This window comes from Ambystoma mexicanum, chromosome 1p (assembly GCF_040938575.1).
Source record: "Ambystoma mexicanum isolate Mex_15411 chromosome 1p, UKY_AmexF1_1, whole genome shotgun sequence".
Classification (NCBI taxonomy): domain Eukaryota; kingdom Metazoa; phylum Chordata; class Amphibia; order Caudata; family Ambystomatidae; genus Ambystoma; species Ambystoma mexicanum.
Genome location: NC_090921.1, coordinates 1,108,267,315 through 1,108,280,684, shown reverse-complemented (window position 1 = coordinate 1,108,280,684; position 13,370 = coordinate 1,108,267,315). Strand labels below are relative to the sequence as shown.

Sequence of the window (13,370 nt, the reverse complement as noted above, 5' to 3'; positions counted from 1 at the left end):
CGACGTCCCCTTTTCGACTACGAAAAACAAAATGCAATACTCCGCAGTGACCACTGGATGTCGGACCTATGCACAGCATGTGAATCTAAGCAGATACAACCATCAGAAATGCTTTTACGGTAAGTAATGCATTCTCATTTAACACACACTTATAAAACACACTAGCACTAAATTGGTAAGATAAGTTCAAAACACAATCACTATTATCATATGTACATCCCTGATTACTTGTTGGACAAGTCTTAGTTAACACCACTTATTTCCAGACAGAGGTGAGCGCTTAACGTTCGATGGCACTCCAACAAGTTAAATAAAAAGGGAGGGAAAAGCAGAATTATGGAAGCATACACACTAACCACTTTTTAAAGAACCACAGCAAGTTAGGAAGGCACAGTCTACTGTTGAGCAAGGAAGTTTTAGGTACCAGACCCACTTTCAAGGGAACCAGGCGGAAGATGCCCAAGATCAGACAGTTACACAGAGTCTTCAAAGTTTGTGGAGGTAGTTCGAAAAAGGTTTAGTTCAGTGCAGGAAAGTTAGCTAAGGTGTCCCAGGCTAACCCAGGTTTGAGAGACGAGGATTTAATACACCCCGTTCAAACGGTTGCAAGGCAAGCCAGGCGGAACACAGTACCTTAAATGGAGAGGATCCTCCAGCGGGGGCAGTTGCTCCTGGCAGCGGATGCAAGTCGCAGCGTCGTCCAGAGGAGGAGAAGATCTCGTTGTGGAGGAAAGATGAAGGTCGTTGCACTGCCAGGGAAGAAACCAGCCGCAGAGTTCTCCGGTACAAAGCCAACCTTTTGGTTTGCGGTAGTGGTGAAAACGTGGTATCCTGGTTGCCGGGGTGCTTGGCACAGGCAAGGCGGCCACGAGATGCTTCAGGAAGGCGAAAAGAAGGTAGACTGGTTATCCCCACCTTTCGAAGGAAGAAGACTCTCCGGGCTGGAGATCTCCTCTGTCGTTGGGAAAAGTGGTGAGACGGTTCAGCAGGGCTCCACCGGTGGTGTCGTCGTTGCAGGCCAGCTCAGCTTCTCCCTCCTCGGATTCTTAGGTCATGTGGCGACTTCTGAAGTTCCAGTCCCCAAAGCCCTGCTTTTATGCAGCATACCCCCATTCACACAGCCTAGCTGTCAATCGAACATGCTAAGTGGTGAGCCGGCCGGCTCACCACTTGGGCCAATCACACAAGAGTGCGACTTGAGTTACCAAGGTAACTCAGTCCAGGGTGCCTAAACCCCCTCCCACACTCTCTGTGGTAACCAGACAGAGTGCCACCACTTTTGGAGGCTTCTGTGGAGAAGCCCGCCAAAAAGTGGAACAAAGGGCTCGACTTGGGTTGGAGTCACAGAAGAGAACACAAACGCCATTTTAGAATCGAGTTCTGGCAAAAAATACCAACCGGCGAATTCATATTAAATAAATAAACCGGCGGTATGTTCGAGGCTATAAGAATTAAATAATTAAAGTCGGTAGCCTCGAACAATGGGAAAATCCCATAGAGATATATTCGCGGTCGAATATAAAAAGTAGTATCCACTGCCACCAGCCAAAACTCGATCAGGGGGGACGGAGACGTGCCCCCTCGAACAACAGGCCCCGGGGCAATCAAATTGCCCTGACCAGTACATCCACAATATGATGGTTTGTACTGGTTTCTGTTCATAATTAGGGACTAGCAAAGCCAATGGTGACTTTACATGCCCTGCGAGACAGTAGTCAGTCCCAGGGTATGGAGTCTATGTTGGGGGGTCGCCACGACACCCCTGGGTTACGGCACGGAGGGTGCTGTGTAACCCACATCAAAAAAACACATGAGACCCTATGGAGTAAAAGACCCATAACCCATAAAACTCATGGAAAGTTAAAGGAACACCTCAAATCATGTCTAAGAGTGGGAGCAAAAGAATCTCACTCTTAGCAGGAGAGAAAACAATAAACCCCAAAAAATCCAGCAAAGCTGCTGGGGGACTCACTAGGTTTGGGAAATTAGCCTTACAGAGAATTCTCCCTAACAGGAATGGCTACTTCTGCGGCTCTAAAGAGGGGAGTCCCGGCAGCAGATAATTGTTCAGCTGCAACTTGGAAAACAATGCATACTTTTATCAAGCATTACTGCTTGGATGCAGCCTCCTCCAAGGAGGGGTTATTTGCCAAGGCAGTTCTGCATTCTGTCCATGAAAACTGTAATTAGTACTCCCACCTCCAGCATTGCCACTGCTATGGGAGTCTATCATAAGATGAGGAATACGTGGGAGGACACAATCCATTCGAAGAACACGTTACTTACGAACTGTAACGTTCTTTCGACTGGATGTTCCTCCCACGTATTCCTCATCGACCCTCCCATCCTACTCCACAGTACAGTTTACGTTTTCTTACACTTTCCTCTCACAAAGAGTGCATCAGTTATGGGGCACGCCTGGGTGTTCACCCTATATGTTTCATCGAAAAAACAGAACTGAAGCAACGAGTGCGGCTCGAGCTATTTATACCATCGGTGACGTCGACAGAGTATGGAGTCCGCCGAGGGACAATCAACGCCACAACCTCGAACACAGGGCCCTCTGCCGAGAGAATTCTTTTTTCCGAAGCAGCGAACCTGGAGATAACAAATTATCATAAAATGAGGAATAGGTGGGAGGAACATCCAGTCGAAAGAACATTACAGTTGGTAAGTAACTTGTTCTTTCCTTTGACTGGAGTGAGCTTTTGGCCCCTCCTCAACCAGCTACTCCTGGCCTAATTGTTCTCAAACTGTGGGTGGGAACTATGCTTGGGGTTCTCCTCTAGGTTCCTCTTGAGCTAGTTTCCCCTGCGTCTGTGGGTTAGAAAGGGATCTAAGCTAATTTTCCCAATCACCATGATAAGCCTATTAGGTTTGTTCATTGTTCTTGTTGAGGCAGATTTTGTACCCCCTCTGTTGAGGATGCTACAACCCCTAACCCTAGGGGGAAGGCTAATGCACCTGCCAGGAAAGGGAAGCCACATCTTTCTTAGTATAGGTAACGTGGTTAGGGTGTCAAGGCTTAACTCTCAGGTAGGTGTAATGGATTGACACAAAGGTACAATTAGTTCACACATAACTCTAGAAAGGGCACTGCACTGATATACTTCAGCAACAATCGCTCGTTCCATAGGCTGGAACGGGTGGTAATGGCCCGGGGCACGAGTAATTAAAAATATATCCCTTAATAAAGTCACACAGATAGAACTATTAGGTCAAGTAAGTACTTTGGGTATTAAAAAGATAGCATATTCTAAAAACATTAAAGTCAATACAAGGACTCTCCAAACCTCAGTATCTATTTGTGGGTAGTTTACCAAGGGTATGCATGCAACATAAAATAACTAGGTGGGAAGAACCAGGCAACCATCAAACCCAACAAGCAGGTACATCCTGTGGCGGGTCAGAAGGAGGACACGGACACTCCGAGGACATTTTCAACATACCTTTATTAAAGAATAAGTCCCATCTTTTCCTATCACTGTGGGGTGTTCCCTACCTATTTGATTAATTAAGGGGCTCGTCAGTGAATGTACAAAGGGAATAAGTCAGCTGTCCAAAACTAACAGCAGCAGACCCTACCACTAGTTTAATTAACTTGTGTCAGGAGAATGACTCCCTTCTCCTGATGGTTGTGCTTTTGCACTTCTCTTCGCTTCTTTTAGAGTTCTTGTTAAAATGCCATTTTCAAATAGTCTCTTGTTATCCTTTGTATCAGTTCCTGTAACTCTCTTATGGGACTGGTAGTCTCTCCCCTCTTTAGTATGTAAAAAGGAAGGGTACTTTCCTCTCCCTCCCTGTAGCATAGGGGGACCTTGCCCTTTTCTCTTCGAGCTGAAGGGTCTGATTGGGTGCCATAAGGGGAACGATTGAAACCTGTTGCAGCTACCTTCCATTTTCTGCATGTTACCTATTTGTGTATGTCTCATTTCGTCTATGCTGAAAGCAAGGGATAATAGGTCGCCTACCCCTACCTTACGACCCTGAGTCACACCAGGTTAGATCCAAGGTAATCTCATGTAATTTTAGAATTACTCATACCACACGTGATTATCAAAAATGTTTTCTTTTTCTTTTTATTGTTCAGACAACACATGCCTAAAATAAAGCAGGCGTGCAAGCGCCTAAATCTGTAAAAACACACTGTAAAGACATTGTGCTAGTCACTTACAATCTAACTGGTGTAGACACACCAGACCTTTCAAAATGCCAAATTACATGGAAAAAGGTAACGGGAAAAACAGTGTATATTACTGCAAGCGTGGACACATGTAGTTTCAGGGAAGAATCAAGATATATTAGAGTCTCCCAACTGTGATGTATGCCTCAAAGGTTTTATGACCAGAGCGGGTCTGCTAATTCTGTGCTTTATTTATTAACCGCTCTGTGCTGATTTACCTGCGTTGCTGTAGGTTGACTGAGAGTTGCTTAATACATATCAGCTACCCTTTTTGCAATTTACTGAAAATGAGAGATAGGAATCAAGAAAGTGAAAAAGTTCCTATTAGCAAGTCGACATATGTTTCGGCCTTTCTGACCCATACGGAACTCTCTCTTGGTGCCGTTGGTTCTGATGTTAATAGTGGCCGTCTTCAGGACAGAAACAATTTTGTTGTTTTCAGTAATGGTTGCTTTCCCATTAATAGAACATCTTAGTGTTTCTCAATTTCTTTGGGACGTATATGGTAACTTTATCGGCATTTTCATCCGGCTCCTAAACGGATGCCACGCATTCAATGTATTTTCATGCACTGTATCTTTATTGATTAGACTTGTGACGAACTGGTGAAGGCAAAAAAACTCTACTCAGCGTGGTTCACGGTGGTTCTGTGTTCACACTGTTGGCACTTTCATCTGTTGATATGAATGAGCAGCGACTCCAAGAGGGGGCCATTCAAACTCCTTGCGCTCGTGTAAATCAGGAGTGTAAGTGAGCAGTGTGCTGTTTCACCGGAACAATAAAAATAAAACATTTTTGATAATCACGTGTGGTATGAGTAATCCTAAAATTATATGAGATTACCTTGGATCTAACCTGGTGTGACTCAGGGTGGTAAGGTAGGGGTAGGCGACCTATTATCCCTTGCTTTCAGCGTATCAGTCTCCCATTGATAGCGTCATCCCCCCGATAACAAAAAACTGGGTGTACCCAATTTTGAAATATCATTTCGTCTATGTACATATGCTGCACCAGTTCAATTGGCAGTCAGTACATTTTTCTCTTACAACTTTGAATATATGTATAAATAAATTTGATATCTTGATTATTTCTGATTGTTCTCTTTTTATATGCACGATGTATTAATTATTTCTTACAGGAAATACTGTAAAATCTGAGGTATTCGCCCAGTCTAGTGAATAAGCCAAATTGGCCATAATGAATACCTGCTGGTAGCATTTCCCTTTTGGTTGTGTTCTATATGTTCTCCAGCTCCCAGCAGTGAGGCGATCACCCTTGTGTGAATATTATGTGGGATGGTGACAAGCTGAATTTCTCCCAGTTCATGATCAATTTCAGTTCCGGAAGTTACCCATTAAAACATCCAGTGTGAGATTTCTGTGTTTGTGCAGCCTTTGCCTGCACAATTCAGTTGGCTAGGTAGCAATACACAAAAATCCCTTTCTGGAGTAGGAGTACCACTGCCAGAGCCAAGACTTTTAAACATTGGCACCAACATCAGGGTGAATGACAGCACAACAAACGGGAAATTTGCAGTTCCCCACTGAAAAACAAACATCTCGAGAATGAGCCCTGAGAGTGTGAATATACATATGCATCAATCCCAGGGATGCTCAGTAGTCATTCCTGGAGATGAGGGATGGTTGGTTTGAAGGATCTCAATCTTTAAATGACATATTAGTGTAACCGTGTTCACCTCCTGGACCCACCACCCGTTTGATTTTGGTATGACAAACATAATGGCACTGGTTGCGAAACTCCCCACCTCTGAAGGGCAGTGCACTACTAGAAGCCACAACCTCACCAGACTGCAAACACAGACTGCAAACACAGACTGTAAGAGGAGAAAAAAATAAACCAGCATTTTCCCGCTTTGGACCCTGTCTGTAGAGCAAGTTACCAGTGCAGAGAAAAGTGGCGGCCTTCATCCCACAATTGAGGGATGACTTGATGACGCACGTCTTCTAACTCCATAGCTTACTTGATATTCCCTGGATGGGCCCCCTGTGTACAGCGGTTTGTTGCTTCCCAGCTAGGTTTGCCCTTTATAAATCCCATACATGACCACATACATTATGGCGTTAACTCTGGAGGACCTCTGCACCGTTGGAACAGGGATGACTGCGCACATCCTCTCTGTTTATTGAAATCCGTGCAGCAGGGATGCTTTCATAGCTAGATTAAGAGGAATTGGAGTCTCCCTCAACAATGTCCAGGGAGCAGTACTGATAAATCCCACACTTCACCATCTTCAGTACCGAAGGTCTCAGACATGCTTCCCTCGGACTGGCCAGAAGTGATGCTTTCGCCTCCTGAAAAGCCCATCCATGCAAAAGCTTCCATGAAATTGAACTTTCTGCCAACCATGTTTTCACTGTGAAATATTTTCCACTTTTAGACAAAGTATGGAGTTTGTGAGCAAGCATGCACAGCCATTTTAAAGGCTATTTAAGTGGGCTGCTTTGTAGAGGCACTTTGTATCCCTTGTAGTCCAGGGATGACATGAAACAAAAGAATTGAAGATCAGGGAGGGCAACTCGCAATCTGATTATAAGTTAATCAATGACATGAAACAGTTTTAGCAAGAATGCCATCAAATAGGAATAAGATTCATGCCACAAGACTGGGTAGGATCCACATAGTGCAATACACAAATGTATAGTTGATGAGAGATTTCTTTAAGGGCATGTCTGGGAAAAAACATGTCAATGCAACAAACAATCCTTAACAGGAATGCTTCTCATTGGCTTGAATCATTTCAGTCTTTAGCTTGCAAATCCCAATTTCCACACCTCCGTAGGTAGGTGCTTAGTTTACAGTCACTTACAGCCATGGGGTATTGACTCTTTTCACAAGTCTGTCTAGTCTCTGGAGAGACCCACTTGCTCCTGGGTCTTAAACTTCACCTGCTGCTGCTCTCTAAAATTGCAAGAGGATGGTGGCTGGTGCTGGGTATTACCTGATGAAGCCCCAGAGCTTCCACCAGGAGGCTCACAACCGGAGTTGGCCCACTGGCTCACCCTTCACTTCTGTACCGCTGTGCCTTCTCCCTGTCTTAGGGTCCTGGCTTCGTCCCACATAGGTCAGTCCCTGCAGTCATCCTGCTCTCATCAAGCGAGCACGTGGCCTTAGGGAAATTTTATTTCATCTAATGTCCTCTCCCTTCCTCTCTAATCCTGCACTTCCTCGCCGTTCTACCGCAACGTTGTACCTCTCTTACTCCTCACCCAAGGCTCACCCATGTCTGTTATCTGGTTTGCCTCCTTCTTACTCCAAATTACTCTACAATTCTTGGCACCTCCCAACACCTTCTTAGATCTTCTTCCCTTCTCCTTGGGCTTCTGTCACTCTTCTCCTCAATACATCTTCTTACCTTCACTCTTGCTTTTTACCTCAAGCTTCTCCTTGATATATCATCCACTCTATCCTGTAACTCTCTGACCTTGACATCTCATCCTCTCTTTACTTTATCTCCCCCTTGAACCTCTTCATTGGTGTCTACAATGGTTTAAGTCTACTTGGTCGAAAGTATTTAACCTTTTCACGTTTGACCAAATCCTTTTTGGTTGTTTGCTGGTCAAAAATGCAGGGGGAGACACACTACAACCCCCCTAATCCCCTACCCCACCCCATATATATATTTAATAAATGTTGACCAAATTTCGACCAAGAAAACAATCAAAGAAATGGGATCAAAAGTAAAAGGTCAAATATTTGTCCAACAAGTAGGCTAATATCACCTACACTACTCTCCCCTTTATCTCCCTCTCCTCCCACCTCCTTGTTATTCCCACCCCCCTTTTTGTTCTCTCTCTCTCTCTCACCTGCTTCTGGATACCACCAAAACCTCCTATGTGATATCTTTTAACTCCCCTCTATAGGCCTCTTACCCATCCATCCTTTTGTGTTGCTTATTTCTTCCTACCGAATATCTCCTCCCACTTCCTATCTAGATCTCTTTCAAACCTACTGTGCCGCTCCAATGGTGCCCCTGCCAAAACGTCTTTCTCTTCACATTATCCTTACTGATATTCCTTTAGAAAATTCCTTTCTCCTCCAATCTCTATCATTATGTCCTTTCCACCTTTCCTACATGCTCCTCCAGCCTCCGTTCTCATGTCTCTTTCCACCTCCTGCCTCCAACTCTTATGCTGCTCCATCTCTTGCCTCCTATAATATTTACTCACCAACTCCTCGTATCCCTCAAGCTGCTCCCAGAATGGGTGTAGCTTTTACTGTGCCTTTGCCACACCTTGAGGCATTCCTAGGCGGGAGCGTTTGCAACTGTGTGTGACAATGATTGCAGCAGGGATAGAGTAACTAATTCACCTGTGCATAATCTCCCAAGGGCACTTTGAATTTCTCATACATGTTCAATCAGTCACCGAGCAGGCTGTCCGCTTGCATCTCCGCAATGACTGGCAGTAGTTGGGCTGGCCCTTTCCTAGACCCCTCTGGTAAGCCGCTCTGAGGGTCAGTCTCATCAGTAAGGCCTCCTACTATGATTCATGATTTCAGCGGCCATGCAGGGAAATCCTAATTCATAGGATTCATAGCAAGGTAGATGCTTTTTCCTAACACATAAGGGCTTAATGAAAGGGGTAGCGGATTGGGAAGTATAGCAGATGTCAGTCCCCTTCTCCAAACCCATCACAAATTGGGTGACAGCACCCAGCCCCAGAGACCTCCCTACCATCCACACCTCCATGTCCAAAGGTCATAGGCAAGGAATTTGTCACATTCATCAAGCAGAAAATGTCATGTTGACCAACAGGAAAGACAAAAATCAACAAAATTGAACTTTGGCAGTATTAGCAATAATGAACATCAAGCAAGATTACCAATACTGGTGAACAGGTATGCGGTTTGCTATATTCCTCCATTTGCAGGTTATAAGCAATTTTCACTTTGTGCATTGTTGTTAATAAAGGCAATAAGACTGGATGAGCCATAATGAGGTCAAGCGAGATTAGCAATAATTACAAATCTTCTTTCTCGATCATTGTATTGCTCATGCATCCAACCCATCATGTCTTCCTCCTTGCCCACAGATACAGTGCCACCCTCTCTACAAAAGCATAACCCCCTGCATCAACAGCCCAACAAGCACATCACTGCACTGCATTCACCCAAAACACTGCACCACCATTTCCACTCTCACATTGGAATCCTTCAGGTTCTCCAACACTGAAATATCTATTACAATGTGTGAAATATTTACCACAATGTGTGAAATTTCTTGCAACCCTGCTTCTCAGGTTGTGGCGTGCGATCAAGCTGATCCTCAAGGAGATTGCATTTTAGACACAGAAGCGTTAGTTTTCCGGCTTTCTGGGACGGATTGTTCCAATCTCTAGCATAGAACTACCTCCTGGCAGCCACTAAGGTCCCCATTGCCAGAGATGCTGAGTGGGAGCCAACATAGCCCAGGTCAGACAAACGTTCCACGTCTTCCGCAGGTATCATTTCCTGAATATCTGCTTCCCACTTTTGTTTCACCCGAGAGTCGGTCTTCATTGTGTCAACTAATAGGGTTTTGTATAGTGTAGATACTAGTCTCCCTTCTCCATGACTTTGGATTACATTGTGAAGTAGGTCCCAAGTTGGCAGCTGTTTGGGGAATGAGGGGAGCAGCGATTGTAGAGTGTGGCGTAATCTAAAGTATAGGAATATATCAAACGGGGAGTTTCCTCCCCGGTCCTTGGCCATCTGTGGGGTTAGAAAGGTGCCCTCTGGGAACAGGTCTCCGAAGGATTGAACGTTGATTTTGTCCACCCATAAAAGGAATACTTTCTCGTTTGTGAGAGGAATGCCTGGAATAAATTTAATTGGTAATAGTGGGGAGAATCTTATTTCTACCTTGTATGTACGGGCGATCTTTTTCCAGATCATATACGTGGATAAGACTGTGTTGAGCGTGTGTTGTGGTACTGGAATGTGGCTAAGGATGATGGCTCTTAGCAATTTAGGGGAAGCGAGAGTGCGTTCTACCTGTACATCAGGGCTTCAACATGCACGAGGAGGAAAAAAGTGCACCCTGGGAATATCCTTCTCAGGTTGCTCTTTGCTGCATGCTCTCCACTAAAGCCCTGCAGACACGAAGGATTTACGTCCTGCACAAGCACTTGCGTCCAAGCTGCACACTTTGAGCAGCCGCTTGGTGCTGTGTGCACATAAGACTAGCAGTAGACCATGGAATCCCAGAAGCTGAGGACTTGTGTTTCCTTTATATTAGCTTCAAAGTAGTTCAGATCAAGTTAAGGTCCCACCAAAACCAGGCCCAGACCGTGTAGAAAAAGTATTTTGGAAAAGTCGAAAACCTCTATCAGCACGAGGTTTCTGGGTATGACATTAGCCTTATAGCCAGGCTCAGGCTGGCTTGTAGGGCAATAGGCCCATGGCCGAACCAAAAACGCAAAATGTTGCTGTGTGGGACTGTTTTTTTGGGTCAAAGTGTGCTACATTTTTGTTTAATGTGGGCCAGTTTGATGAGCTACTTCACCATGCGGCTAATAGTTTTAACCAGTGTTGCTGGATACATATTCTTTAAAATGCATAATTTGCATCACATTTTAGCAAAAATCTCCCCCCTGGGTACTATTCAAACAGTGTCACAAAAGGAATGAATAGCCGTTTAGAACTGTGGGCCACTTTTTCATTGGTGCCCAAGACAATTTCATGGTCCAGCCCGACTCTGCTTGTAGCATGCAGGTTGATTGATGGCGGGGCATGCAAGCAAAACAAAATGTTTTATGTGTATGCTTAGGGTGCCTGTTGGGAAGCCATCCACTTCAACAGTAAGTACTTTGGCCGAGTAAGAAGGACTTGGAGTCAACAGACTATCATCTTTGTTGCCAGGCCATCTGTATAGAGATACACTGGTCAGTTAACCGTCCCGCCTTTTTCCAGTGCAGTTACGTCCATAGATGTGGTCCTATTTAAAGACTTGAGGTGTTCTGTTAACAGCTATGGTTTGGCTCACACATCCGTTGAAGTGCCCCGATTGGTTATCCTATCCAGCATGACTAGCTCCAGCCCAGCCAATGCCCGTGCCTTTAGCAGTCCTTTGCTATATAATACTTCCCCCTTACCTGACAATAATATGTTCTCCAAATAAAATCCTCCCTGTTGATGATATTCCTATGTGTAATGCGCATTTCTGTGTGCTGAAACATTGTATTTTATATTTGTGCGTCTCTAACAGGGTGTGAGGTTGTTTCCTTCTGCATAAAAGATGAAGCAGAACCTTATTGCGTTGACCATTCGGACAGTGAGAGAATTGCCATCAACAGCACTCGCACCGGTAAGTAGGGAGTACACTGCCCTGGGGATCAGAAGTCCTCTAGGCTTACCAGACTCCATTCCCCAGGTAGGGGCACACTCCTTTATGCATTTTCCAACCTTTATGCATTCCCTGAAGTCAAACATGTCTATTTTCAGCGGTGGGGATTGTTGCCTGATATAACTGCCATTTCTACTTTTTGTATTGTGTTGTGTTATATTTCGTTTTTATAATGTGCCAGCCTAGCCAAAAGGCGGTGTAGCCCAGGGCAAGCATACATAGGAATTAATTATTTAATACCCATAGCGCTGGGCTTGAGCCTTACTTGCTCGCATCCCTTGTCTGGCGATTTCACAGCCCTTTTATCTTGTCACCTTGAGGTCCTCATCAATTTAATTCGCAACCAGAGTGAATCTTCATGGAGAAAAGTCGGGTGTCCTGTACTTTTCATCAAGCGTGCACATGGGCTGAGCAATCTGTCCTAGTTGCTGGACATTTCATACTACCTTGCTATATATAGCAAGCCCTTACATTATATTCCCCCATCCTTCTCCATTGGTGTACAAAATTTCAGCATCATTCTAGCTGGGTTTTAAAATGAGCCTGAGGTTTCCATAGTAAGATCTGAAGAATGCAACATATTGGTCTTCCTGGTTATTTTATAATCGCTGCAGCAATACTTTTATTGCACTTATGAATGGGCGGTGTCGGAAACCAGTGCTATGTGTCGACAAGAGCAGAGGATGATCGGACTATGAGTGCGGTCTAGGTGAGAGGCTGGCTGGCCGTACCAAGGCACTCTTGTCTACACAGGCCCTGGGGTTGTGCTGGTGCAGTCGTGGAAGGCGTGAAGGACCAACGACCGCCCTAGGGGCAGACAATGTGTGGACCCGGAAGGGGAACTGTAACTCAAGGCAACTGCAGGAAGAGAGCAGTGTGACCTTCTGCCCTTCTCTTCGGCAAATAGAGCCCACAAACGAAAGGTGTCCTGATGAAGTCTGCAGGTTGGATGCACTGAGAAGACTAGCAGTGGAGGCACTGGTGGGAAAGACTTGAATGTACCTAAAGGCACGGACGCTCTTGTAGTGGCGCATTTTATAACTCTGACACGTGTGTAAGGGCATATCATACGGTAGCAGCATTTGAGAATCCATCAAATTCGAACCTACCATTGAGAAACAAAATGTTGGCAAATGGAATAAATGTTAAAATCTGGAGATGGGTGAAAAAGGGGAGTGGTGTGGAGGGGGTGTAGAGCATAGCATTGGGGGTGAAATCCCCCATTTAAAAAAGGGCAAAAAAAGTGATTCCCAAAAAAAGAAAAATGAAATGAAAGGCAAATAAAGATAGCCGTTTCTTTTTTTTCTTTTTTTTTATCAAGTTTTAATCAAGAAACTTGATTTTTCAACAAGTACAATGAATAATACTTTTAAAACAATTAACAAGAAACAAGATATTAAAAATAAATAAATAAATAATAAAAAAATGAAAAGAATTGTAGTAATAGCTTAAATACAGTTTCACAAACTTCACAAGGACACTAATGACAGTAGGAAAAATTCAAAAGTCAAATGACATTTAGAGAAATTCATATTATACATGATCATCAAAATGAAAATACAAAAATTTGTCAGGCCATTGACGAGAACCTCAATTAGTAACTCGGTTAATATATTCACAGTTTACTGTGATTTAGTCTTTTATATTGGAGTTTTAAACTGTAGAGATAGTTCAAAATGTCATACTTGATTGACTGGGTGTTGGAATGAAACAATAGCTCCCACAATTTTCCAGTTGTTGTTATAACCTAATCTTGTAATGGAGGCTTAAGGTACAAGTCTTTAAGTAGAGATGGACATTCTGCACATAGGTGTTTCATAGATCCAATAGCTACTTTACAGAACC

At 44.2% G+C, this 13,370-nt stretch overlaps 1 protein-coding gene across 1 annotated transcript in view; it reads left to right on the top strand.

Moving 5' to 3' along the window:
- The window catches only part of LOC138448795 (zinc finger protein interacting with ribonucleoprotein K-like), a 202,958-nt gene that overhangs the window by 126,537 nt on the left and 63,051 nt on the right, over positions 1 to 13,370 (top strand). The window contains exon 5 of the mRNA XM_069604721.1: positions 11,388 to 11,486. Coding sequence (XP_069460822.1) covers positions 11,388 to 11,486 — 99 coding nt within the window. The remainder of the gene's footprint in view (positions 1 to 11,387; positions 11,487 to 13,370) is intronic.